General features: G+C 45.5%; 1 protein-coding gene across 1 annotated transcript in view; it reads right to left on the reverse strand.

The window, feature by feature from the left end:
* The window catches only part of LOC124798276 (UDP-glycosyltransferase UGT5-like), a 129,694-nt gene that overhangs the window by 64,307 nt on the left and 40,747 nt on the right, over window positions 1-24,640 (reverse strand). Inside the window, exon 3 of the mRNA XM_047261597.1 lies at window positions 2,839-3,159. Coding sequence (XP_047117553.1) covers window positions 2,839-3,159 — 321 coding nt within the window. The remainder of the gene's footprint in view (window positions 1-2,838; window positions 3,160-24,640) is intronic.

Below are 24,640 nucleotides of genomic sequence, written 5' to 3' on the forward strand. Positions count from 1 at the left end.
ATGCTGGAAAACGTAAGTCCGGATGCCTCGATGCGGATTTGAAACACCGTTATTCCGAATACGAGTCCAGCGTTCTAACCACTGCGCCACCTCGCTCACTGACATTAGCCTGAAATATGATCTAATTGTTATTATGTGTAGTACTGGTAACAATGAGGCACTGATAGCAATACTGATGCCACATATGGGAAATAACTGGATGAGGGTAAAAGTGAAAAAGCTAAATATTTCTTGAAAAACACTAGGGCTGACGATAAAAAAATATGACAGAAGCAGTCAGATTGGTATTACCATGATAGATTTAAGCAAAACACAAAAAATATAGGTGTGGATACAAACAGCCCTACTCGGCAATGGGAGGCCAGCGCCTGACTGCTAAGTCACTACACTAACATAACGACCACCTATCTACTATCGATACGAATCAGTCTGGGCGATAGCAACTTCACGTGGTAAGGAATGACAGCTATTCAGCCACACGCACGGCACATGTAGTGAGAGTGCTGTGTGTTGAATGGGAAGGTATGTGATCTATCTGAGTTTGACCGAAGGTACATTATTATGGCCTGGAGTCTCAACATGAGCATTTTGGAAACGGCAAGACTTGCCAGGTGTTCGAGCAGTGCTGTGGTAAGTGCCTTGAATGCATGGCAAAACCAAGGTGAAACCACATGCAGACATCGTGGGGTTGGGCGGCCACACTTCATTACAGATTTTGGACGTCGTACTGGTAAAACACGACAGGTGGTGAACTGTGGCGGAACTAACATCAGACTTTAAGGCTGGGCAGAGGACAAATGTGTGTGAACACACAGTGCACCGAACACGCCTACTGACGGGCCTCTACAGGAGATGACCCATTTATATGTCGTCCGCAGCTCGTGGTCGTGCGGTAGCGTTCTCGCTTCCCACGCCCGGGTTCCCAGGTTCGATTCCCGGCGGGGTCAGGGATTTTCTCTGCCTCGTGATGACTGGGTGTTGTGTGATGTCCTTAGGCTAGTTAGGTTTAAGTAGTTCTAAGTTCTAGGGGACTGATGACCATAGATGTTAAGTTCCATGGTTCTTAGAGCCATTTGAACCATTTATGTGTCAATGTTAACACCACAACACCAGCAACTATGACTGTAATGGGCACGTGACGGTCGGCATTGGACATTGGCGCAGTGGCAGAGCGTTGCACAGTCTGATGAATCCCGATTCCTTCTTCATCATGCCAATGGGAGGGCGCGAATCCATTGTCTTCCAGAGGTTCAGCTGCTTGACATCTGTACTGTAGGATGGAGGCAAGCTTTCAGCACCTCCATTATGTTCTGCAGAACATTCACGTGGGCAGCCATGGGTCCATTGTATCTCGTGCAAGGTGCCATGATTGCCAAGAAGTATCGTACAGTGTTTGCAGACCATGTACACCCCGTCTTGAAAGCAGTGTTTCGCGACGACAGTGGCATTTTTCAACAAGATAATGCGCCATTTCACAAGGCTAGGAGTGTGACGGTGTGGTTCGAGCAATACAGTGGCGAGTTCCAGTTGATGTGCTGGACCCCTAGCTAGTCAGATCTGAACCCGATCGAACACATCTGGGATGTGACTGAAGGTTGGATCAGAGCCCATCGACCCCTTCCCTGGAATTTACGGGAATTAGGCGATGTGTGTTTGCAGATGTGATGCCATGATGCGTCCGTGCTGTTATCATGCCAAAGGTGGACGAAGTGGCTACTAGGGAGGTGTTTTTGCTGATCAGTGTATGTGCTTTAATCAAACTGAACCTATAGGGTTCCAGGCGCCTTTTAAAGTCTCAAACATCTACGATGTATATATGCAGACTGAAGCGATGAGTGAAATTTTCTCTGGAAACCTGTTCATTTGATTAAAGCATTTATTCCTGGCTTTCAGGCAGGATCCCACATTTCGATCGATGATGAGGTGCTATTCCAATCTAGTTGGAGATCCCCTGCAATGTTGTTCTAGTTTATGAGGAATACCAGTGCGCTGAGGCTCGAATGGGAATTTGGACTGGGAAAGGAGGCACACTGTGGTAGTACGTGCAGTTTTTCAAAGCCATTGTGCCAGTCGGCGTAGTAGTTAGTGCATCTGACTCGTGAGAAGGACCGGCGAGGTGGCGCAGTGGTTAGCACACTGGACTCGCATCCGGGAGGACGACGATTCAATCCCGCCAATCCGGCCATCCTGATTTACGTTTTCCGTGATTTCCCTAAATCGCTTCAGGCAAATGCCGGAATGGTTCCTTTGAAAGGGCACGGCCGACTTCCTTCCCCGTCCTTCCCTAATCCGATGAGACCGATGACCTCGCTGTTGTCCGCAGCTCGTGGTCGTGCGGTAGCGTTCTCGCTTCCCGCGCCCGGGTTCCCGGGTTCGATTCCCGGCGGGGTCAGGGATTTTCTCTGCCTCGTGATGACTGGGTGTTGTGAGCTGTCCTTAGGTTAGTTAGGTTTAAGTAGTTCTAAGTTCTAGGGGACTGATGACCATAGATGTTAAGTCCCATAGTGCTCAGAGCCATTTGAACCATAGTGCTCACAGCCAACCTCGCTGTTTGGTCTCTTCCCCCAAACAATCCAATCCAATCGTGAGCAGGACACCCAGGTTCGTATCCCAGCCTTGGCACTTAGTTTTATGCTGCAGGAATACCTTGATGAAGCCCCATCGAAACCTTGAGTGTCATTTTCTGGGAAGCTATTGGGTGTTGTCCCCAAAGACAAAACAGGTGTCGCTTTGTTTTCATCCTTATTACCCTGCCACGTTTCGAGTGTATGAGAGGGCGTCCTACGGCGTGTTTCCCCTGTGAGCCATCCGGAGTATGTGGAAGCTCATGCTACCTACCTGCGGCAGAGGTTTGGGGTCTGCGACGTGCAGGCCCGCGACTTCTACGAGGGCGGGCACCTTGGGGATGACCTGGTCGATGCTCCAGTGGGTGTTGAGCAGCACGAGGCTGGCGTTGCGCACCAGGTCGTGCGTGGGCGGCACGCCGGGCCCGAAGGCTTCGCGCACCACGGCGTCCACCTGCCAGTCCGACAGCCAGCGGTTGCCGAGCCGCGTGTACACGTAGGCCACGGAGTGCTTCAGCCGCTGCCAGAACGTGAACGGCGCGACCGCCTCCGAGTTGAACAGCTCCGTGTACGCCGGGTGATCCGGGTTCCCCACCTGTTCTGGCAACAAAAACACTCTTCTGTAAAGATCAAAAGGGGGCTTCAGAAAGTAAGTTACGCTAAGACCGTGGCGTAGCAAGAGTAGTGCACTGCCAGAAGAAACTACATTTTCCGGGTTTCCTGTAAACACATTTCTGCTGCGATATAGTTAACAGGAGCATCAGTGTTAGAAATATCCCGATAAAGTAAAAACAAATAAGTATCCGATACTTTTGTTTCGATACCGAGTTCTTTTGGAAGAAAGCGAAGTACTTGTATAGAATCGGTTTTATGTATTTTACACTATCTACACTACTGGCCATTAAAATTGCTACACCACGAAGATGACGTGCTACAGACGCGAAATTTTACCGACAGGAAGAAGATGCTATGATATGCAAATGATTAGCTTTTCAGAGCATTCACACAAGATTGGCGCCGGTGGCGACACCTACAACGTGCTGATATGAGGAAAGTTTCCACACGATTTCTCATACACAAACAGCAGTTGACCGGCCTTGCCAGGTGAAACGTTGTTGAGATGCCTCGTGTAAGGAGGACAAATGAGTACCATCACGTTTCCGACTTTGATAAAGGTCGGATTATAGCCTATGGCGATTGCGGTTTATCGTATCAAGACATTGCTGCTCGCGTTGGTCGAGATCCAATGACTGTTAGCAGAACATGGAATCGGTGGGTTCAGGAGGGCAATACGTAACGCCGTGCTGGATCCCAACGGCCTCGTATCACTAGCAGTCGAGATGACACGCATCTTATCCGCATGGCTGTAACGGATCGTGCAGCCACGTCTCGATCCCTGAGTCAACAGATGGGGACGTTTGCAAGACAACAACCATCTGCACGAACAGTTCGACGACGTTTGCAACAGTATGGGCTATCAGCTCGGAGACCATGGCTGCGGTTACCCTTGACGCTGTATAACAGACAGGAGCGCCTGCAATGGTGTACTCAACGACGAACCTGGGTACACGAATGGTAAAACGTCATTTTTCGGATGAATCTAGGTTCTGTTTGCAGCATCATGATGGTCGCATCCGTGTTTGGCGACATCGCGGTGAACGCACATTGGAAGCGTGTATTCGTCATCGCCATACTGGCATATCACCCGGCGTGATGGTATGGGGTGCCATTGGTTACACGTCTCGGTCTCGGTCACCTCTTGTTCGCATTGACGCCACTTTGAACAGTGGACATTACATTTCAGATGTGTTACGACCCGTGGCTCTACATTTCATCGATCCCTGAGAAAGCCTAGATTTCAGCAGGATAATGCACGACCGAATGTTGCAGGTCCTGTACGGGCCTTTCTGGATACAGAAAATGTTCGACTGCTGCCCTGGCCAAAACATTCTCCAGACCTCTCACCAATTGAAAACGTCTGGTCAATGGTGGTCGAGCAACTGGCTCATCACAATACGCCAGTCACTATTCTTGATGAACAGTGGTATCGTGTTGAAGCTGCATGGGCAGCTGTACCTGTACACGCCATCCAAGCTCTGTTTGACTCAGTGCCCAGGCGTATCAAGGCCATTATTACGGCCAGAGGTGGTTCTTCTGAGTACTGATTTCTTAGGATCTATGCATCCAAATTGCGTGAAAATGTAATCACATGTCAGTTCTAGTGTAATATATTTGTCCAATGAATACCCGTTTATCATCTGCATTTCTTCTTGGTGTATGGATTTTAGTTGCCAGTAGTGTATAATTATACTAATCTGCATCTACATCTATATGATTACACTGCAACTCATAATTATGTACCTCTGAGGCGGTTCACTGAACGACTTTCAAGCTATTTCTCCACCGTTCCAACCGCGAACGGCGCGCGGAAAAAACGAGCACTTAAATCTTTCTGTGCGAGCCCTAAGAGTCTCTTACTTTATCTTGATGATAATTTCTCCTTTTGTAGGTGGGCTCCAATAGAATATTTTCGCAGTCGTAGGAGAAAGTTGGCGACTGAAATTCCACGAAAGTATCCTGCCGCAACGAAAAACGCCATTGTTTTAACGATTACCACTCCAATTCACATACTTTATCATGCCCATGACCCTCTCTCTCCTTTTTTGCAATAACAAAAAAAAAAACGAGCTGCCCTTCCTTGAACGTTTTCTCTATCCTCCGTCAGTCCCATCTGATGTGGATTCGACACAGCACAGGAATACTCCAGAAGAGGGCGAAAAAGCGTGCTGTAAGCAGCCTCATTAGTAGACCCGTTGCACTTCCTAAGTGTTCTGCCGGTAAACCGCAGTCTTTAGTTTGCATTAACAACAATATCATCTATGTGGTCGTTCCAATTTAAGTTATTCGCGACTGTAATCCTTAAGTATTTAGATGAATTTACAGCCATCACATTTGTGCGAGTTATCGTGTAACGGAAATTTTGTGGATTTCTTTCAGTACTTATATGGATAACTTCACACTCTTCATTATTTGGATTCAGTTTCTACTTTTCTCACCATACAGACATCTTATCCAATTCATTTTGAAATTGTTTTCATCATCTGAGGGTTTGACAAGACAGTCAGAAACCGCATTATCTGCACAGAATCTGCTCAGATTGTCTCTTATGTGGTTTTGTAGTTCAGGAACAGCAGAGGTTCTACAATACTTCGTCGTGGAACACCAGATATTACTTCTGTTTTAGTCGATGTCTTGTCGTCAGTTACTACGAACTGCGACCTTTCTGACAGGAAATCACGAAACCAGCCACACAACTGAGGCGGAACTCTTTTAGGCACGCAATTTGAATAGAGGATGCTTGTGAGGAACGGTGTCAAAATCTTTCTGCAAATCTAAAAATATGGAACGATGATTAACTCTCCGCCAACAGAGCTTAATAGTGTCACACCAGTCTCACCAATTGTGAAAGAATGTAAGATTCAAATGGCTCCAAGCACTACGTGACTTAACATCTGTCATTAGTCCCCTAGACTACGTAAACCTAACCAACCTAAGGACATCACATACATCCATGCTCGAGGCAGGATTCGAACCTGCGACCGTAGCAGTAGCGCGGTTCCGGACTGAAGCGCCTAGAACCGCTCGGCCACAACGGCCGGCAAAGAATGTAAGGATGTTTTATAGAGAGGGCTGAAGAAAATGTATAGGTTAAGTGAGTTAAATGACCATGCAGCCAGTACTACCATATTGGATCCAAGCTTTTAAGAACCTGCATTTTCAGGACCCAGCATCATGCGAGCAAGCCACACAGCAGCTCAAAAGTACGGTTACGAGCAACAAAGTAGCCCGTGTGTATCGGAGGCAGCTTGTAACGCCGGAAATGCAGAAGCTGCAGTTTCGTCTACTGTAGCAAAGGAATACGAGTTTTGGAAACATTATAGTCAGCTAGTGAGCGGCCGCAAAAAAAGCTAACCCACGAGAGTGACGAACACTCTCTTTATTTGTCAAACGCTGCAGTATCTTTAAGAAGCAATCCATTTGCAGATTGGGAAGACATGAAAGTCGTCTTTACGTGTTTATGCAAAGATGCTGAACAATATCGTATCGTCGTAGCAACAGCTGTTGCTAGTGAGTTTTTATTTTCAAAAGGTGGTAAAACTATGATTCAGAATGTATACAAGTTGTCTACTAAATATTTAGAGCAATTGATCTTTTTGAGAAACCTTTCAAAAGGACACTTTAAACAATAAAGAAATAAAAATGTTTGATGTGTTTTATTATATTACAGAAAATAAGCACACAAGTAAAATATCATATATGCAAGTAAAAAAGTGAAAAAGTGTCGATATGAGTAAATATAGATACTTACAGAGTACACATACGAGCAGCATCACAGGACAACTTGAGTACTGTTAATTTGAGTAGCTATCGATACTCTGACGATATCGGAACATATCTAATCACAGTGTGTTAGCGTAATGGCGCAGCAAATGTAAATGTACTCCAAAGTTGAAGTACACGGGGAAGTACGATTATTGTGAGCAAAATGTCTGAACTGCACACCGATTCACCATGAAATTCTGGAGGTATATTGACCAAACGCTATGTTGCATCCAGCGGTATTGCAGTCGTGTCAATAATTTGACGATAGCCGCACATACGTGGCTGATGCTGATCGGAAAGGAAGTCCATCGACATCGACCATAACGGCAATGGCCAGGAATTCGAGGAACTAATTCACAGCAATCGCAGAGTAGCTCTTGTGGACATTGTTCAGCAGATGCGAATCTCAATAGACAGTGCTCATGCCATCGTTCGAGATCGTCTGCAGAATCGGAAATTCCGCTCACAGTTGGTTCCTCGATCACTGACAACTGCACACAAAGGCGTCATTTTTGTGGCGTATCTGGACTTCCTTGAGCGTCACGGCATGGGAGGTAATGATTTAGTACGCCGCATCATTATGGGCAATGAGACATGGGTCCACCATTTCACACCTACGTCCAAGAGAGAGTGCATGGAGTGGGAACACACCTCCTTGCCTCCATGGACAAATGCAAAGTTGTGCCATCATCAGTCAAGTGCCTGGCCATGGCAAGGTTACAACCATTAATATCAAATTCGTACTATGCAACATTGAAATTGCTGAGCAATGCCCTAGAGAACTAGAGACTCCGAAAATAAAGCAGAGGCATTGATCTCCTGTGTGACAGTGCAACACACTATACAGTACACATGTAGAGAGGAACAGGCGATACAGTTACCGTCTGCATTGTTGCCAAATTTATTCTAGATGGTGTCAGTAGACGTGTCAACTTTGCACTGATAACAACACCAGATGACATTGCAAGTTTTCCCCCCTCCACTCCTCCTCATCCCTCCCTCCCCTTTAATACCTCATCCTCTCCCCTCATTCCCTTCCCCCCTTTGCCTCCCCACCTGGGAATTAGCAGGAAAAACACAGTCTGTGCTGTGTTGTCGATGTGGGAGTATCTCTTTATTTCACTATTTTTTTGGGATATGCAGGTGCTATATTGTTGGAAGAATTCTCGTACCACCAGAAAGTGGTGCTAAAAGCTCACGAAGGTGGAAGTACTAACCTGTACAGCAACTGCATGCCCTAGTTACACTGCTACAGATCACCAGTCTAAATATACCACAGCTACAGATCCAATAACAAATTGGAAAAGAAAAGCAACAAAAAACTCACCTATAAAGATGTGAGCGAACATAATGCAGAAAGCAGTACCAAAAGATGATCTACAGAGATCTAAGAAAAAAAATGTGAAAAACGATAGCAAAAACATCCCCTAAATTCTTCCTATAAAGATCTTGAAAAAAGTATAGCAACACAGCTGACACACGCTGCAAACAGAGTTTATAATAATTTTGCACCGTCTGCTAAACCCCCGTTACCTGGAAGATGCTTCCGTGCACAGAGGTTGAGCGGTAAGGATATGTGGAGGGGATGTGTGGAGGGGATGAGGCCCGCGCATACGTGGCGGCAGAGAGTGGGCAAACAAAGTCCACGTGGCGGACAACGTTGTAGGTAGGGCAACCACAGCTTTGGGTAATCACCTTGGGTATTAATAATAGCTTCAGCCGTGTTTAGTCTAAATCTACATTTATACTCCGCAAGCGACCCAACGGTGTGTGGCGGAGGGCACTTTACGTGCCACTGTCATTACCTCCCTTTCCTGTTCCAGTCGCGTATGGTTCGCGGGAAGAACGACTGCCGGAAAGCCTCCGTGCGCGCTCGAATCTCTCTAATTTTACATTCGCGATCTCATCGGGAGGTATAAATATGCGGAAGCAATATATTCGATACCTCATCCAGAAACGCACCCTCTCGAAACCTGGACAGCAAGCTACACCGAGATGCAGAGCACCTCTCTTGCAGAGTCTGCCACTTGAGTTTGCTAAACATCTCCGTAACGCTATCACGCTTACCAAATAACGCTGCGACGAAACGCGACGCTTATCTTTACTACCGGATCACTCCCGGTTTCGTGGTAGTGAAAGCCATATCTTGAGGGGAACATATGGCTGAAACATTAGAGAGGGAAAGCTCGGAACCTTTGGACCAAACATACGTTGTCCGTCTGAACAAAGCACTGCTAAAAGGCGTTATGCCATAGAATAAAACAGACAGGTTGCATTATAGCGGGTGGGTTTGGTTCTCCAGTTTGTACGGAACCGCGACCAGGGGCGCGACGGCTTGCTGTCATACTGAAGGCAAGAAAGTAAATAGAAGAAGTAAACTTTCTTGACGTCAGTATGACAGCAAGCCGTCGCGCCCCTGGTCGCGGTTCCGTAAAGATCGGAGAGGCGGAGCCGTTCACTGTATTTGAATGGTTCAAATGGCTCTGAGCACTATGGGACTTAACGTCTGAGGTCATTAGTCCCCTAGAACTTAGAACTACTTAAACCTAACTAACCTAAGGACATCACACACATCCATGCCCGAGGCAGGATTCGAACCTGCGACCGTAGCGGTCGCGCGGTTCCAGACTGAAGCGCCTAGAACCGCACGGCCACACCAGCCGGCCTATATTGGAATCCGGCTGTTTTATTCTATGGCATACCGCCTTTTAGTGAGCAAAAAGGTTCCGAGCTTTTCCGCTCTAATGTTTCAGTCGAATGTTCACTTGAATATGTGGCTTTTTGGTCACGAAGCCGGTAGTGATCCAATAATAAAGGACTAAATACAGCTGAAGTGGTTACCAATATCCAATATGGAAAGTCCACGTTGCCGAACTGAGTTGCTGCGGACAACACTCAGGTTCATTTGCCTACGGTTCAGATTTATGAGAAGAATAACTGAGCCGTGGCGGCTCTAATATTGGCGGTATGGGATTCCACTGCCGCCACTTACTGCTTAGGTTGCCAATGTCGAGTCGATCATGTGTCGCGAGCTAAGGTCTTTGGTCGAGGTTGTGTGTGTGTGTGTGTGTGTGTGTGTGTGTGTGTGTGTTGGTTTGGCAGGACCTAGAGAGACCAGTTGGCTGAGGGCCACGTGACTCTCAAGTTGTGGCTTTTCGGGGGCGGGTCTCCAGGAAAGCGTAAGGTTAAATCGGTCAGAGGTAAGCCTGGCCGGCTCGCTTAAGAATTGGTAGCAGACGCGCGAAGAGAGACGGACGTCACGTGAAACCTGGTCGACAGGTTTCCGGCCTACTCTGCAAACTTAAGGTCTACGGCACCTCGAAAGATCACCTGCAAGCCGCAGTTCCTTCTCACCTAAGTGAAGTTAAGTGTTGTTTTACTATTTTGAGTACTTGATATTGTAAGGCCATGCCTGTGTTGTATGGAATGGGGCCTGCTCTAGTAACGCGCCTACCAGTGTTTGAGCGCATGACCATCAGTCAGTGATAACAATTCTAATTTGTGTTCTAGGCCATATTTCATGCAAGTGTTAGAGTATTCGCTGTGATAGGTTTTGTGAAGGCTGTGGCTCGATCTGTCTGTGAGGCAAAGTGGTATATGCATACGTTTGTGTTATTGAATCAGCAGGCGCTGATATGATCGGTAGTGAATACTAGTAATCTTAAGGAGTGTTCAATTTAACCTATTGGTACCCGCTTGTCATTAATTTATACATTTTTGTACTCCCTGGCCATTCTTCTGTGAAGGTTTATTTGCGAAAATTACTGTTCCCTTTTGATGTGTGTTGGCAGGGCGGCTTTGGCTGCAAACGGCGCGTTCCCGTTCCCTGGGCCCGGAGCAGAGGTTTGTTTCTTTGTTGGTGGAGCTGCACTCCGGTCGTCGCGCGGCGTCTGGGTTGGCCCCTACCAACCGCGTCGTGGTGACTCAAGTTAGCCCTCTAACGGTAAGGCTGGGGTTGGATCCCACCCCAGCAAGTCTGTTTTGTTTGTAACTCCCCACTCCTTTTTCTGAGAGCGCTGTGGTTCCAGCTACCCTACCAGCCAGTCGTCCCGAGAACACCGAGGAGGCCACGCCAGTCTGGTGAGTGACCTGCAGCTACCCTCTCTATCCGAAACCTACATTACCCGCGCTCGGGTTGGATCCGACCCCACCTTACTGTTTAAGTCACACTTATTAGTTTCTTTTGTGGGGAGGATTCAACCCCGTATTGATGTTTATATTACACCTAAGTTTTGTTTTCTCTTCTAGTATCTTACTCAAATGGCACATCAACTCCTTAGAACTCCTGAGGAGATATACAACAAGTTTCTCCGACAGGAGGCTGAGTCAGAGGATGGCGACAATATCGATGCAGAAAACTGTTCAGAAACCGAGGATCATGTATTATCTAATACTGATGACGAGGATGATGTATTTCATTGTGCGGCAAGAGCAGTCGAGTTTGATAATTCTCAGTCAGATGTAGATGATGAGAGAAATTTTGAGCTAGGTAAAGACCTAGAGACAATATGGACCAACAAACCCATCCATTCAAAATTTTCTAGGACAGCAGCGTCAAATATTATTATTCATCTCCCTGGTCCACGTGGGGAAGCAAGAGGGGTCACTAGTGAATTGGAAATATTTTTATTATTTATAGATTCGAAAATTATAGAAAAAATTGTTTTGTACACAAATCTTGAAATCGAGAAATCTAGACAAAAGTACAATACGGTCCAGTGGTTTCAGTCACCAACAGAGAGCGTTGAAATAAAAGGGTTGATGGGCCTTCTCTTCACGAGTGGTGTCCTAAAAAATTCTATGCTCAGTGGAGATGAGATGTTCTCAGCAACCTATAGACCTCCGGTATTCCGTTGCACTATGTGCAAAAAAGGTTTTCATTTCTTCTAGAAAACCTCCGCTTCGATGATAAAGCCACCAGAGAGGCCAGAAAAATCAACGACAAATTTGCGGCTTTCAGAGAAGTGTGGAACATGTTTGAATCTAACAGTGAAAAAAATTATAGTCCATCTGAATATGCCACAGTAGATGAGACTCTACTGAGTTTTCGGGCTGCCTGTCCATTCAAAACGTATATCCCATCGAAACCCGACAAATATGAGTTGAAAATAATGTCACTATGCGACGCAAGGACATTCTATTTTTTGCGTGGCATTCCATACACTGGCAAAGACAACAGAATAAAGAGGAGACCTGGAGATTTGCCTTTACCTGCCCAGTATGTTTTGCGCCTGACGGAATCTATCAGGGGTTCTAATAGAAACATTACAGCGGACAATTGGTTCTCCTCACTGGAGGTGAGTGACACCCTCCTCCAAAAGAAACTCACATCTGTAGGTGCACTGAAGGAGGAACAAACCGCAAATACCACCATCAGTGCTGCTTTCCGCTCCAGTAGGCTCTTCAGCATTTATGTATCAGGACGACAAAACTTTGGTGTCATTTACCCCAAAGAAAAGTAAAAAAGTTTTACTGATATCGCCTATGCACTTCTCTGGAGAGATAAATGAAAAATCAAATAAGCCTGAAATTGTGGCGTTCTACAATCTAACTAAAGGAGGCGTCGATGTATTAGATATGCTTTGCCACAGCAGGACCACAAAAAGAAAATCGAGAAGATGGCCCACACGGTACTTTTATGCTATTTTAGACATCGCTGCTATGAATAGTTTTATCATTTAAAAAAGCAATAGCAAAATGGACAGCTTTTCAAATGACGCGAAAAATCATTTCTCAGAAATCTTGCGCTCTCTTTGATAAAACCTCTTATGGAAAAGAGGTTGAATAACACACATCTTCCCCGCGAGCTCCGTTCGTCTATTCGGAGATTTTTAGAAAAAGAACCAATCGAATTAGACAAGTCTACCCAAGCACAGCCACTAAAGAAAAGAAGATGTGATTTTTGTGACAGATCAAAATATAGGAAGGGGAATGCTTTTTGTAATAAGTGTAATCGTTCTATATGTGGGGAGCATAAAGTTATTATATTCCCTGGCTGTAAAGAAACTAAGATGTGATAAATTGTACCAAATATGTATTTTCAGGGCTGTATGTGATCGTTTCCAGGATAACATTATACATTTATTATTTGTTCCTATTACATTATGTGTACAAAGACATTTATTATTGAGAACTTTATATTTCGAAACTGCTGACACTATAATTATTTTCTACAATTAGTAAGAGATTTTTCTCATTTAGTTCCTATCTTTAGAATTTCTAAAGCACTCAAGTTCCTAGTTGATGACTGAATATATTGATTTTTTACTATGTTTTCAATAATTTTATAGAGAATATTTCTGTTAAGGTATTTTTTTGTAATCAAGTTCCTATTTTTTTCCAAAGTACTTTATATTCTTACTTGTTGACCTAAATACAAATTTACTCTCAGGAACGTATCCGGATGAAGGGCCAGCATGAAGAATAATTATCCGAGAACCAATTGCTATGGGAAGTTTAAAACCGCCAGCACCATCACTCATTTTCCTGCAGCTATTCCTGGAACCTTTCTGATTCACTTTAAGTTTCATCATCAATGTTGAATCACCTCCTTCCCTTGTATCGTCCATCTTTATAAGGGATTTGCTTTGTGCTGCACCTACGTCACTTCTTTCAACTAAAAACAGTCTTGTTGACATATCTTAAATCAACGTCTTTTAAAATTCTTTACATTGACGAAACGCTAGCATTAAACACAAGTTTCTCATGTATAACTTTAACAAGTTTTTGCGACATCGAGGATTTACCATTCACGCGGAGTGCTTTAACACAGCGTTTCAAAATCATCCGTTTCTGTTACAGGTTTCTTGCGAATTCGATACCTTCCAGGTGGCACGAAACCAACTTTTCCTAAGGTTACTGCAGCTCTGACACTTCCGTTTGCAATTCTCTTTACAGTTCTCTTACTGACACCCCATGCTTCTTCAAGTTCATTCTAGTGACTTCAAATATCAACAGCAGGAGTCCTGAATTCAAATTTAGTTTAAAATTTATAAATCCCATAAAAAATACCACTCGCATGCTTGTGAAACACTTCACGTTTCTTGGCATCATCTGACTTTTTTTAATCACACTAAAAAATTTAGAAATGCACAGTACACATTTGCGGCTACATTGCTACAAGAAAAAGAAACCGACAGTTGAATGAATGCTTCTGTTGTCGCTACGTACGGCAACAGTGCAGTGTACAGGAGAGAGATTCTCTCCCTGTGGTTGAAACTCGCGACTAGCCGCTCGGAAAGAGAATTAATCTTATTGGCTGCCTGAGGTTAGTGGAGGAGAATGCGCAGAATGGCTGACAACTGGGCCGCCTTCCTACATAACGCTGACGTGAACACCTCCGAGCAGAGGCGTGGTGCTAAAAAATACCCATACTGCACTGCGCCGAGTGCCGGAACTGCTGGTAGCTCCAGTCCCTAGACCGTTGACAGGTTACCGCATGGACAGTATGCTAATACTAGTAATATGAACTAATTACAGTTCTCCCTGCAGCCAAATACACATGCTTGCAGTGGTCTGTCCTCTTCCACAACCCCATACCGACTGACCTAGTTCGCAGTACTGCCACCAGAGAGCACTTGAAACTGTGACTGCATGGGTTTTTTCCAATCTGCCTTCTCATCTTCCCCCCCCCCCCCCCCCCCTCTCGTCTCACCGCCACTGCCCTCTCCCACCTAGGAACTGGCGAGGAAACCACAGTCTGTGCTGAGCTGCTGGCGTGGAAAGATGTAGATTAGTAAGCCAACCAGTCAGGCCACAGCGATCGCCTGATGCACATCTACACAGAGCCAAGTTCAGTGTTTGTCTTTTCCTCATGGTGTATTTCTTAAATTTCGTGCGTGTTTTTCTGTTTTAGAGGTTTAATCTTGTGTTTTTGTATTTTCATTTCTTCTGAACAGCCAGCAGCATAGCTCATTATGGCATAAGTGTTCTTTGTTGACACATAAGGAGGGTAGCAAGTTGCATTTCTAGGATTCTCTCTGCATTTGCAGTTTACTTCTTCAATCGGACTTGCTATAATGGGTAGGATGTGTGCCTGCTGTGGGTGGATGCAGGGGGAAGCCTGCCACAGTTCGTGAACAGCTGAATGCGTTTTTGGCTATGGTTAGTCACCTTCAGACTGCTCCTTCAGGGTGTAGCAATGGCGGAGAATCTGCTGCACTACATGGAGCACCTCAGGCGTCTCTTGACTTGTTTTGCACACGGGCTCTGTTGCCGAGGCACCTCCAAGTGTCCCCGACATGGTGGATCCGCCTTCACAGCACGGTGAATGGTGAGTGAGAACGTGTTCACATAGCTCAAGGTGGAGGGCCAATGTGGAAACTAGCTATATGAGCTCGCCCATTTACCCTATGAGTCGGCACGTGGCCACTGCTTCAGCAGGGTCCAAGCTGGCATACGGAAGGAGGGGCTTACTAGTTATTAGACACTCCAGCAATACGCTGGAAAGAAAGCCAATGTGCGCTTGGGGTGTCTGCTGAGGGTCTCATCTGAGATGTGGAGGTGGCCCTGCCTGCAGCTATTACACTACTGGCCATTAAAATTGCTACACCACGAAGATGACGTGCTACAGACGCGAAGTTTAACCGACAGGAAGAAGATGCTGTGATATGCAAATGATTAGCTTTTCAGAGCATTCACACAAGGCTGGCGCCGGTGGCGACACCTGCAACGTACTGACACGAGTAAAGTTTCCAACCGATTTCTCATACACAAACAGCAGTTCAGCAGTTAACCGGCGTTGCCTGTTGAAACGTTGTTGTGATGCCTCGTGTAAGCAGGAGAAATGCGTATCATCACGTTTCCGACTTTGATAAAGGTCGGATTGTAGCCTATCGCGATTGCGGTTTATCGTATCAAGACATTGCTGCTCGCGTTGGTCGAGATCCAATGACTGTTAGCAGAATATGCAATCGGTGGGTTCAGGAGGGTAATACGGAACGGCGTGCTGGATCCCAACGGCCTAGTATCACTAGCAGTCGAGATGACAGGCATCTTATCCGCATGGCTGTAACGGATCGTGCAGCCACGTCTTGATCCCTGAGTCTACATATGGGGACGTTTGCAAGACAACAACCATCTGCACGAACAGTTCGACGACGTTTGCAGCAGCATGGACTATCAGCTCGGAGCCATGGCTGCGGTTACCCTTGACGCTGCATCACAGACAGGAGCGCCTGCGATGGTGTACTCAACGACGAACCTGGGTGCACGAATGGCAAAACGTCATTTTTTCGAATGAATCCAGGTTCTGCTTGCAGCATCATGATGGTCGCATCCGTGTTTGGCGACATCGCGGTGAACGCACATTGGAAGCGTGTATTCGTCTTCACCCGGCGTGATGGTATGGGGTGCCATTGGTTACACATCTCGGTCATCTCTTGTTCGCATTGACGGCACTTTGAACAGTGGACATTACATTTCAGATGTGTTACGACCCGTGGCTCTATCTTTCATTCGATCCCTGCGAAACCCTACATTTCAGCAGGATAAAGCACGACCGCATGTTGCAGGTCCTGTACGGGCCTTTCTGGATACAGAAAATGTTCGACTGCTGCCCTGGCCAGCACATTCTCCAGATCTCTCACCAATTGAAAACGTCTTGTCAATGGTGGCCGAGCAACTGGCTCGTCACAATACGCCAGTGACTACTCTTGATGAACTGTGGTATCGTTTTAAAGCTGCATGGGCAGCTGTACTGTACACGCCATCCCAGCTCTGTTTGACTCAATCCCCAGGCGTATCAAGGCCGTTATTATGGCAAGAGGTGGTTGTTCTGGGTACTGATTTCTGAGGATCTATGTACCCAAATTGCGTGAAAATGTAATCACATGTCAGTTCTAGTATAATATATTTGTCCAATGAATACCTGTTTATCATCATTTCTTACTGGTGTAGCAGTTTTAATAGCCAGTAGTGTAAATGTATAGGGTGCAGTGGTCTGCAAGTTGTAGCTCATGTTGGCAGCAATGGCACCTGTACATGGCTCCTGAGGCCATCTCCAGTTCATACAGGCGACTGGTCCAGGTGGTGATGACTGATGGCCCTACATGTGGGGTGCTGGCAGAACTTGCAGTTTGCAGCATTGTTCCCAGAGTTGAGAGGGTTCTCTGGTTTGGAGCCGAGTGGAGTGTCTCAACCAAAGGCTTCGTCGACTCTGTGATGGTCTCGACTGCAGATTTCCACACCTGCGTCATCAGGCGGGTATTTATAGGACTCTCCATGACAGGTCAGGGGTGCACTCATGAAGTAAACGGCTACTCGGATAGCAGAGTACTTGTGGAGTGCACATGAGGTTTTTTTTAGGCTAGACGGTAGTTTGAAGTACACCGATAAACACTCGCCAGTCGATGCACAGCAAGGGAAGTCACACTGCGTTCAGAGTAAAGACACTTCGAATATTAATTTTTTTTCAGTAAACTATCGGACTATTCGTAACAAAATTCCCAGATTTACTGCCCTTCAGGGAAGTTTAATTATTCTTGGGACCAAGAACTGGCTGAAACCGAAAGTGAAAGGCCCAGAGATATTTAGCGAGTCGTGGAACGTATATCCGAAATACAGTTTAGAGGCCACAAAGGGGGGGGGGGGGGGGGGGGGAGGGTGTTCGTTGCAGTTCACAAATATATTGTCTTTATTGAGGGCGAAGTTGATTGTGACAGTGAAGTTATCCGGTGACGTATAACTGTTCTACGTGAAACCCAAGTGAATTGTTCGATGTTTATACCGGCTACCCGGTTCCGCTATGACAGTTCTAGAGTCATTCAAAGAAAGTCTATGGTTAGTAGCGCGTAATTACCCAGAGCTAGTTGTAGGCTCCATTAACCTACTGAGTACAGACTGCGATGTCTATGGATTCATTGCAGAAGGTACAGACAGTCATACGATGTACTTTTGATACATTTTTTGAACACTGTTTTGAGCAGCTAGTTTGGTAACCCAAACGCAGCGGCAATTCTTAGACCTTGTAGCTAGAAACAGGTCGGATCTTATCTACGTCGTATAGAAACGGGGATTAGCGATTGTGATGTCATTATAGCAACTGTGATTAAGAAAGTTAATAAATCAGTCAAGAAGGCTAGTAGAATGTTTCTGTTAGAAAGAGAACATAAACAGTTATCATCTCAATTAATCAGTGACACTTAGTTCCAATAAGATGGACGTAGAGGAATTATGGGCAAAGCTTAAGCAGAGAGTAAATCAAGGTCTGGAGAGTTATGTGGCCTAGTAGGTGGATTAAGAATGGAAAAGACCTAAAATGGTTTAATAAAGAAATTCGAAAAATGTGAGGAAGCAGCGGCTCTTGCACTCTCGGTTCAAAAGAGAACGCACAAATGAGACCCGTGCCCGAATCATATTATGACTACAAACGTCGTACCTTAGCAAAAAATCTGGCAGAGAATCTGAGAGAATTCTGGTCCTACGTAAAATCGCTAAGCTGGTCCTACACTTCCATCCACTCCCTTGTTGACCAGTCAGAAATCGTTCACACAGGAGAACCGTAAAAAAAAACCCTACTGCCATTTGGCAGCGTCCCTGGCGTAGAGAAACAACTGAAAGATTTGTAAGTAAATAAGCCACCAGGTCACCAGGTCTGAATGGCATCCCAATTCGGTTTTACAAAGAGAACCATACGGCACTGGCCCCTTGCTTTTATCGCGAATCTCTCGCTCAGTGCAAAGTCCCAAGCGACTGGAAGAACGGCGCAGGTGATTCCTAAATATAAGAAGAGTAAAACAACGGACGTACAGAATCACAGAGTAATATCCTTAACGTCCGTTTGCTGCAGAATTCTTGAACATATTCTCAGTTCAAATACAATACATTTTCTTGAGAACGAGAAGCCTATGTCAGCACGATTTTAGAAACTATCGCTCGTGCGAAACTCAGCTTGGCGTTGCCTCACATGACATACTGCGAACTATGAATGTAGGGCAAGAGGCAGATTCCATACTTCTAGATTTCCAGAAAGCATTTGACACGGTGTCCCCATCACAGCCTGTTAACGAATGTACGAGCGTATGGAGTAAGCTTACAGATATGTGAGTGGCTCGAAGACTTCTTACATAACAGAACCCAGTTTGTTGTCCTCGACGGTTAAATGGTTCAAATGGCTCTGAGCACTATGCGACTTAACTTCTGTGGTCATCAGTCGCCTAGAACTTAGAACTAATGAAACCTAACTAACCTAAGGCCATCACACACATCCATGCCCGAGGCAGGATCGAACCTGCGACCGTAGCGGTCGCTCGGCTCCAGACTGTAGCGCCTAGAACCGCACGGCCACTCAAGCCGGCACTCAACAGCGAGTGTTCATCAGACACAAGGGTATCGTCAGGAGTGCCCCAGGGAAGTGTGACAGGACCGCTGTTGTTCTCTGTATACATATATGATTTGGCGGACAGGGTGGGCAGCAATCTGCGGCTGTTTGCTGACAAGACTGTGGTGTACCGTAAGCTAGCTCTAAATGTAAGAAAATACATGTTAATGCGGATGTGTAGTAAAAGCAAACCTGTAACGTTCAGGTTAGCATTAGTAGCGTCCTGCTTGACACAGTGACGTTGGTTATATATCTGGGCGTAACGTTGCAAAACATTTTCAAGAAGGGACGTCGAACAGATGTGTAGGACTATAGTCCTATATCTCTAACGTCGATCAGTTGTAGAATTTCGGAACACGTATTATGTTCGAGTATAATGTCTTTTCTGGAGACTAGAATCCTACTCTGTAGGAATCAGCATCGGTTTCGAAAAATACGATCGTGCGAAACCCAGCTTGCGCTATTCGTCCACGAGACTCAGAAGGCCATAGACACGTGTTCCCAGGTAGATGCCGTGTTTCTTGACTTCCGGAAGGCGTTCGATACAGTTCCCCACAGTCGTTTAATGAACAAAGTAAGAGAATATGGACTATCGGACCAATTGTGTGATTGTATTGAAGAGTTCCTATATAACAGAACGTAGCATGTCATTCTCAATGGAGAGAAGTCTTCCAAAGCAAGAGTGATGTCAGGTGTGCCGCAGGGGAGTTTCGTAGGACCGTTGCTATCCAGAATATATATAATGACCTTGTGGATAACATCGGAAGTTCACTGAGGCTTTTTGCGGATGATGCTGTAGTATATGGAGAGGTTGTAACAATGGAAAATTGTACTGAAATGCACGAGGATCTGCAACGAATTGACGAATGGTGCAGGGAATGGCAATTGAATCTCAGTGTAGACAAGTGTAATGTGCTGCGAATACATAGAAAGAAGGATCCTTTATCATTTAGCTACAGTATAGCAGGTCAGTCACTGGAAGCAGTTAATTCCATAAACTATCTGGGAGTAGGCATTAGGAGTGATTTAAAATGGAATGATCATATAAAGTTGATCGTCGGTAAATCAAATGCCAGACTGAGATTCATTGGAAGAATCCTAAGTAAATGCAGTCCGAAAACAAAGGAAATAGGTTACAGTACACTTGTTCGCCCACTGCTTGAATACTGCTCACCGGTGTGGGATCCGTACCAGATAGGGTTGCTACGGAGAGCAGCGCGCTTCGTTACAGGATCATTTAGTAATCGCGAAAGCGTTACGGAGATGATACATAGACTCCAGTAGCTCGGTATGGGCTTTTGTTGAAGTTTCGAGAACATACCTTCACCAAGTAGTCAAGCAGTATATTGCTCCCTCCTACGTATATCTCGCAAAGTGACCATGAGGATAAAATCAGAGAGATTAGAGCCCACACAGAGGCGTACCGACAATCTTTCTTTCCACGAACAATACGAGACTGGAATAGAAGACAGAACCGATAGAGGTACTCAAGGTACCCTCCGCCACACACCGTCAGGTGGCTTGCGGAGTATAGATGTAGATATGAAATGGAACAAGTATGTGAGGTTTGTGGTAGAGAAGGCGAATGGTCGACTTCAGTTTATTGGGAGAGTAACACTGTTGAGACAATTTAGAGAACCGACATTTGAATCTGACTGGCGAACGATTCTACCGGCGTCAACATGCATCGCATGCATTGCGCGCGCGCGAGTGAGTGAGTGAGTGAGTGAGTGTGTGTGTGTCTGTGTAAGGACCTCTCTTTCACAATACAGCCACCAGAGGGTGCTCGAAATTGCGGCGTGATGGGTTCTCCCCACCCCCTCCTCGAAAATGGGCTGGGCTGTTCGTGTGGCAGGTCCAAGTGTTATTATGTTGGGGGAGGGGTACATGTCATAGAATGTTACGTCATATCGACAAGCGCTGGCACGAAGATGAAGGACGCAAGAGCAGAGGGGGCTGTGAGACGACGTCAGCCAATAGTACGCCGACTATGACGCCACCACGACAGGAGCCGCCTCTGCCCGAAGAGAATATAAGCGCCGCTCCTGCCAACTTCGGCCAGACAGTAGTAGAAGGGCACTGACAGAGAGGACTAGAAGAGCAGTGACGTTAACGATAGCAGTGACTTATGAGCGAGTGTGAATAACTTGCATGGACATTGTAATCAGCAAAGAGCTTTGATCATTTTGCATGTCTCCCATCGCTTTCTACAGCTCATTGTAAACCAAAGTTAACTATTGTCAATCTGCTTCATTGTAATAAAAACCATTAATATGATTTGTTTGAATTGTTGTATAGCTATCGGAGAAATCAGCATCCGTTAGGCGCCCTGTAAGGGACGAACGGGCAGGACCCCACACAAAAAAATCATCATCATCTACACGCACAACTACAGTCTCACACAAACTGCAAATATAGTGAAAAACCTCGTCTAACCTCCATCCAGCGATCAAAACATGCACCCTTCCTACTGCAAATGGTACACTACAAGGCATCTGGCTCAGTTGTCCCTGAAGTAACCTATTTGTGTCACTTGGTCGTGTCAGGTACTCACATGGGTGCTGTAGCGACCGAATTGCCACCGGAGGCTGCTCCACCATCTCGGAGGGTTTTGCGCACACTGTCCGTTAACAGCTCCGAGCAGAAAAACCATTACTGCACTGTGCTGGGGCTGCTTACAGGTTACCACAGGTTGAAAAACACGAAGACAAATATATCGAGCAATACTCACACGTAATTATGCAACTACAGATCATCATCGTAAAGATGTGTTACGAAGTGGTACATTTCACGCCAATAGAATATATCTTAAAATTTATTCAGTTTATCCTTTACTCTGCGAACGGATTGTCATGTGACGAGCCTAAATCAGCAGACATGTATTTTCTTTCCGACACATTTCTCTCGCCCGCTGGCCGTGACCGCCTGGTCCGTTGCGTGAGCTGCAGTGACTGTTCCGCCAAATATCGCTCACTCTTTCTGCCACGGACCGCTGCCGCAAGACATAAGGGTCTCACTTGTGTACGGGCTGTATTCGCTGCGGAGCTACCTGTGAAGCGTAGTAAGCCAAAAGGCGATGAGGAAATGCTGAGGCCGCAGCCGCTCACCGCGAGAACTGCAAATCACGGGCGGCATCTGACAGGGGCCGAGCATTTAATACAGGTGGCGATGTTCGTCAGTACACATTGACCATCATTACACATCAAACTTCATCTACTACAAACCACTACACACAGCCACTCACTGCCGACCATCATTCAGTTTTCACTCTGCCTCTCTGGCGACACAGATTAAACGACTGTCGCCCGAAGTTTAGCCGTGAATCGCCGAGTTTAGAATAGGAGATGCTGAAATGGATGGAAGCGATCCCTGACGACCTCGGGGATACGGTTTCATCATGGCGGCAGAGAAATATCGGTAATTTATACACTTACCCTGTTTGTTCCTTATTTTTTGTAGTAGCGCATATAATCAGTGTTCTTTCTTTGCAGCGTGCGACTTTAATTAATGCCTGGAACATTGTACTAATTTTAGTTATTCTCTCTCTCTCTCTCTCTCTCTCTCTCTCTCTCTCTCTCTCTCTCTCTAACTGGTAGAGTCTCGTAAAAAAAAAGCAGTATGTAGTACCAAAAATACTCCATACTTGTACTCATTACAATAGTATCGGTAGATGTTGGTCTTTAAGATTCAGCCTCTCATTTATCGTTAGAGCACCAACACAATGTTATCGATGGCAGATCACAAACCAAATATCTGAGAGGAACGGTTTCAGAGTCTGTCTTCACAGAGATATTTTATAAAGTCGATTGTACAAGGAGACAAATATGCAGTAACTTGGGGTTTGCATGCCATTGTGTTCGGTATAAAAAAAAAAAAAAAAACGGCTTTTTGACAACGTACATAGTGTTAATTGCGACAGACTGATACAGTGGTTCCTATGAAGAAGAAAAGGGCTATAATCAACCAATGTGTTTTATAAGGTTGGTGGCCATCTTCGTAGCAGTGACCCGTTACTCGCTGTAATACACTCCTAACTAAGTGGATGACTAGTCCCAAGTCTAATATTTCTTCCGAATTATATACACGGATACACTGAAGTGTCAGTAAAAAACAGACTTCTGTGGAAACAGCTCTTGTGATAACTGCAGCCTACAGCTGTTAAACCAACCTCGTAGTGGTCTCAGAATATTGATGAATTATCGTATTTTCTCGTAACACACGTTATGTACTTGATAAATAATTATCGATTCCAAGACCAGTCGTAGCTACTACCATGGAACGAGACATCTCGAAAGACTATACTGCTACCGACAATGGCCGCAAGTGCATAAGAAAGCTAGTCTCCCTGTCTTGATTCTACAGGAAGTAACGTGGGTAGATAAGACGATTTCAATCATCCGGCTGAGTAGATCTGGCTTTCACCATTACTTCAGCTACCAGCGTAAATGTGTCGTGTGATAGATTTCCGTGTTAAAACTACAGGTACACAGCGCATTTTCTATTAACCATTATAGATGCTGATTGTCTTTTTTTCAGTAGAGTATCAAGGTAATGCTTCATGTCATTACTGAAAAACCCTTTAATACCACAGTCTTCCACAACCTGTACACATCCAGTTAAATATATTAATGCCTTTGAATTTGAGAAGTCCTAATCAGAAAAGACGATCAGCTCCATCGGAAATAGACAAACTGCGGAACGGCCTTAGGTACACATATTTGGTCATTTTAATAGGTGTGTTAGACGAACAATGTCTCCAGTACATATCAGAAAGACTTAATTTATTCCCTACTGCAACCAACCAGACCCTCTAGAGCAGATGCCTAGTTGTTCCTTGCATTCTCAGATTTGCTCTCACTGAACTTTTCAATACTCATTTGCTTGCAACGAATAGAAAGCCATATGCATGTACAGCGTGACACGCCACAGACAGAGCACATTCTTTTATAAACCATTACAGTTCCTGATTATCTTTTCTTAAGTTGTGTATCGAGATATTGCATCCTGCTATTATTAATAACCCACTGAAGCTATACCCTGTCTCCTAGTCTTGTTTCGATAGCGTGTACCAGACTCCCCAGCTGTAATATGTCTGGCGAATGCACGATCATCCCATTCCTTCTCCACTGAGAGAGGGAAGAAATACGTTTCCACAGCATATTAACTTATTTACGTAGAATATCCAGCAGTGCTTGGAAAAACAAATCTGTTTCGTATGCAATAATTTTTCAAATAATTGTACCATCGGTGGACTGTGACGGGAGGAGCTCGCAGGATGGCAAATGGAGCCGTCGTCGACCCTGGACGGTTCAGCAGAGCTGGAAGTGACCTGGCGCACCCTGTAGCTGTGAGGTACAGACTGGTGGGTGGCGCT

Source organism: Schistocerca piceifrons, chromosome 5, assembly GCF_021461385.2.
Source record: "Schistocerca piceifrons isolate TAMUIC-IGC-003096 chromosome 5, iqSchPice1.1, whole genome shotgun sequence".
In the NCBI taxonomy this organism is placed as follows: Eukaryota; Metazoa; Arthropoda; class Insecta; order Orthoptera; family Acrididae; genus Schistocerca; species Schistocerca piceifrons.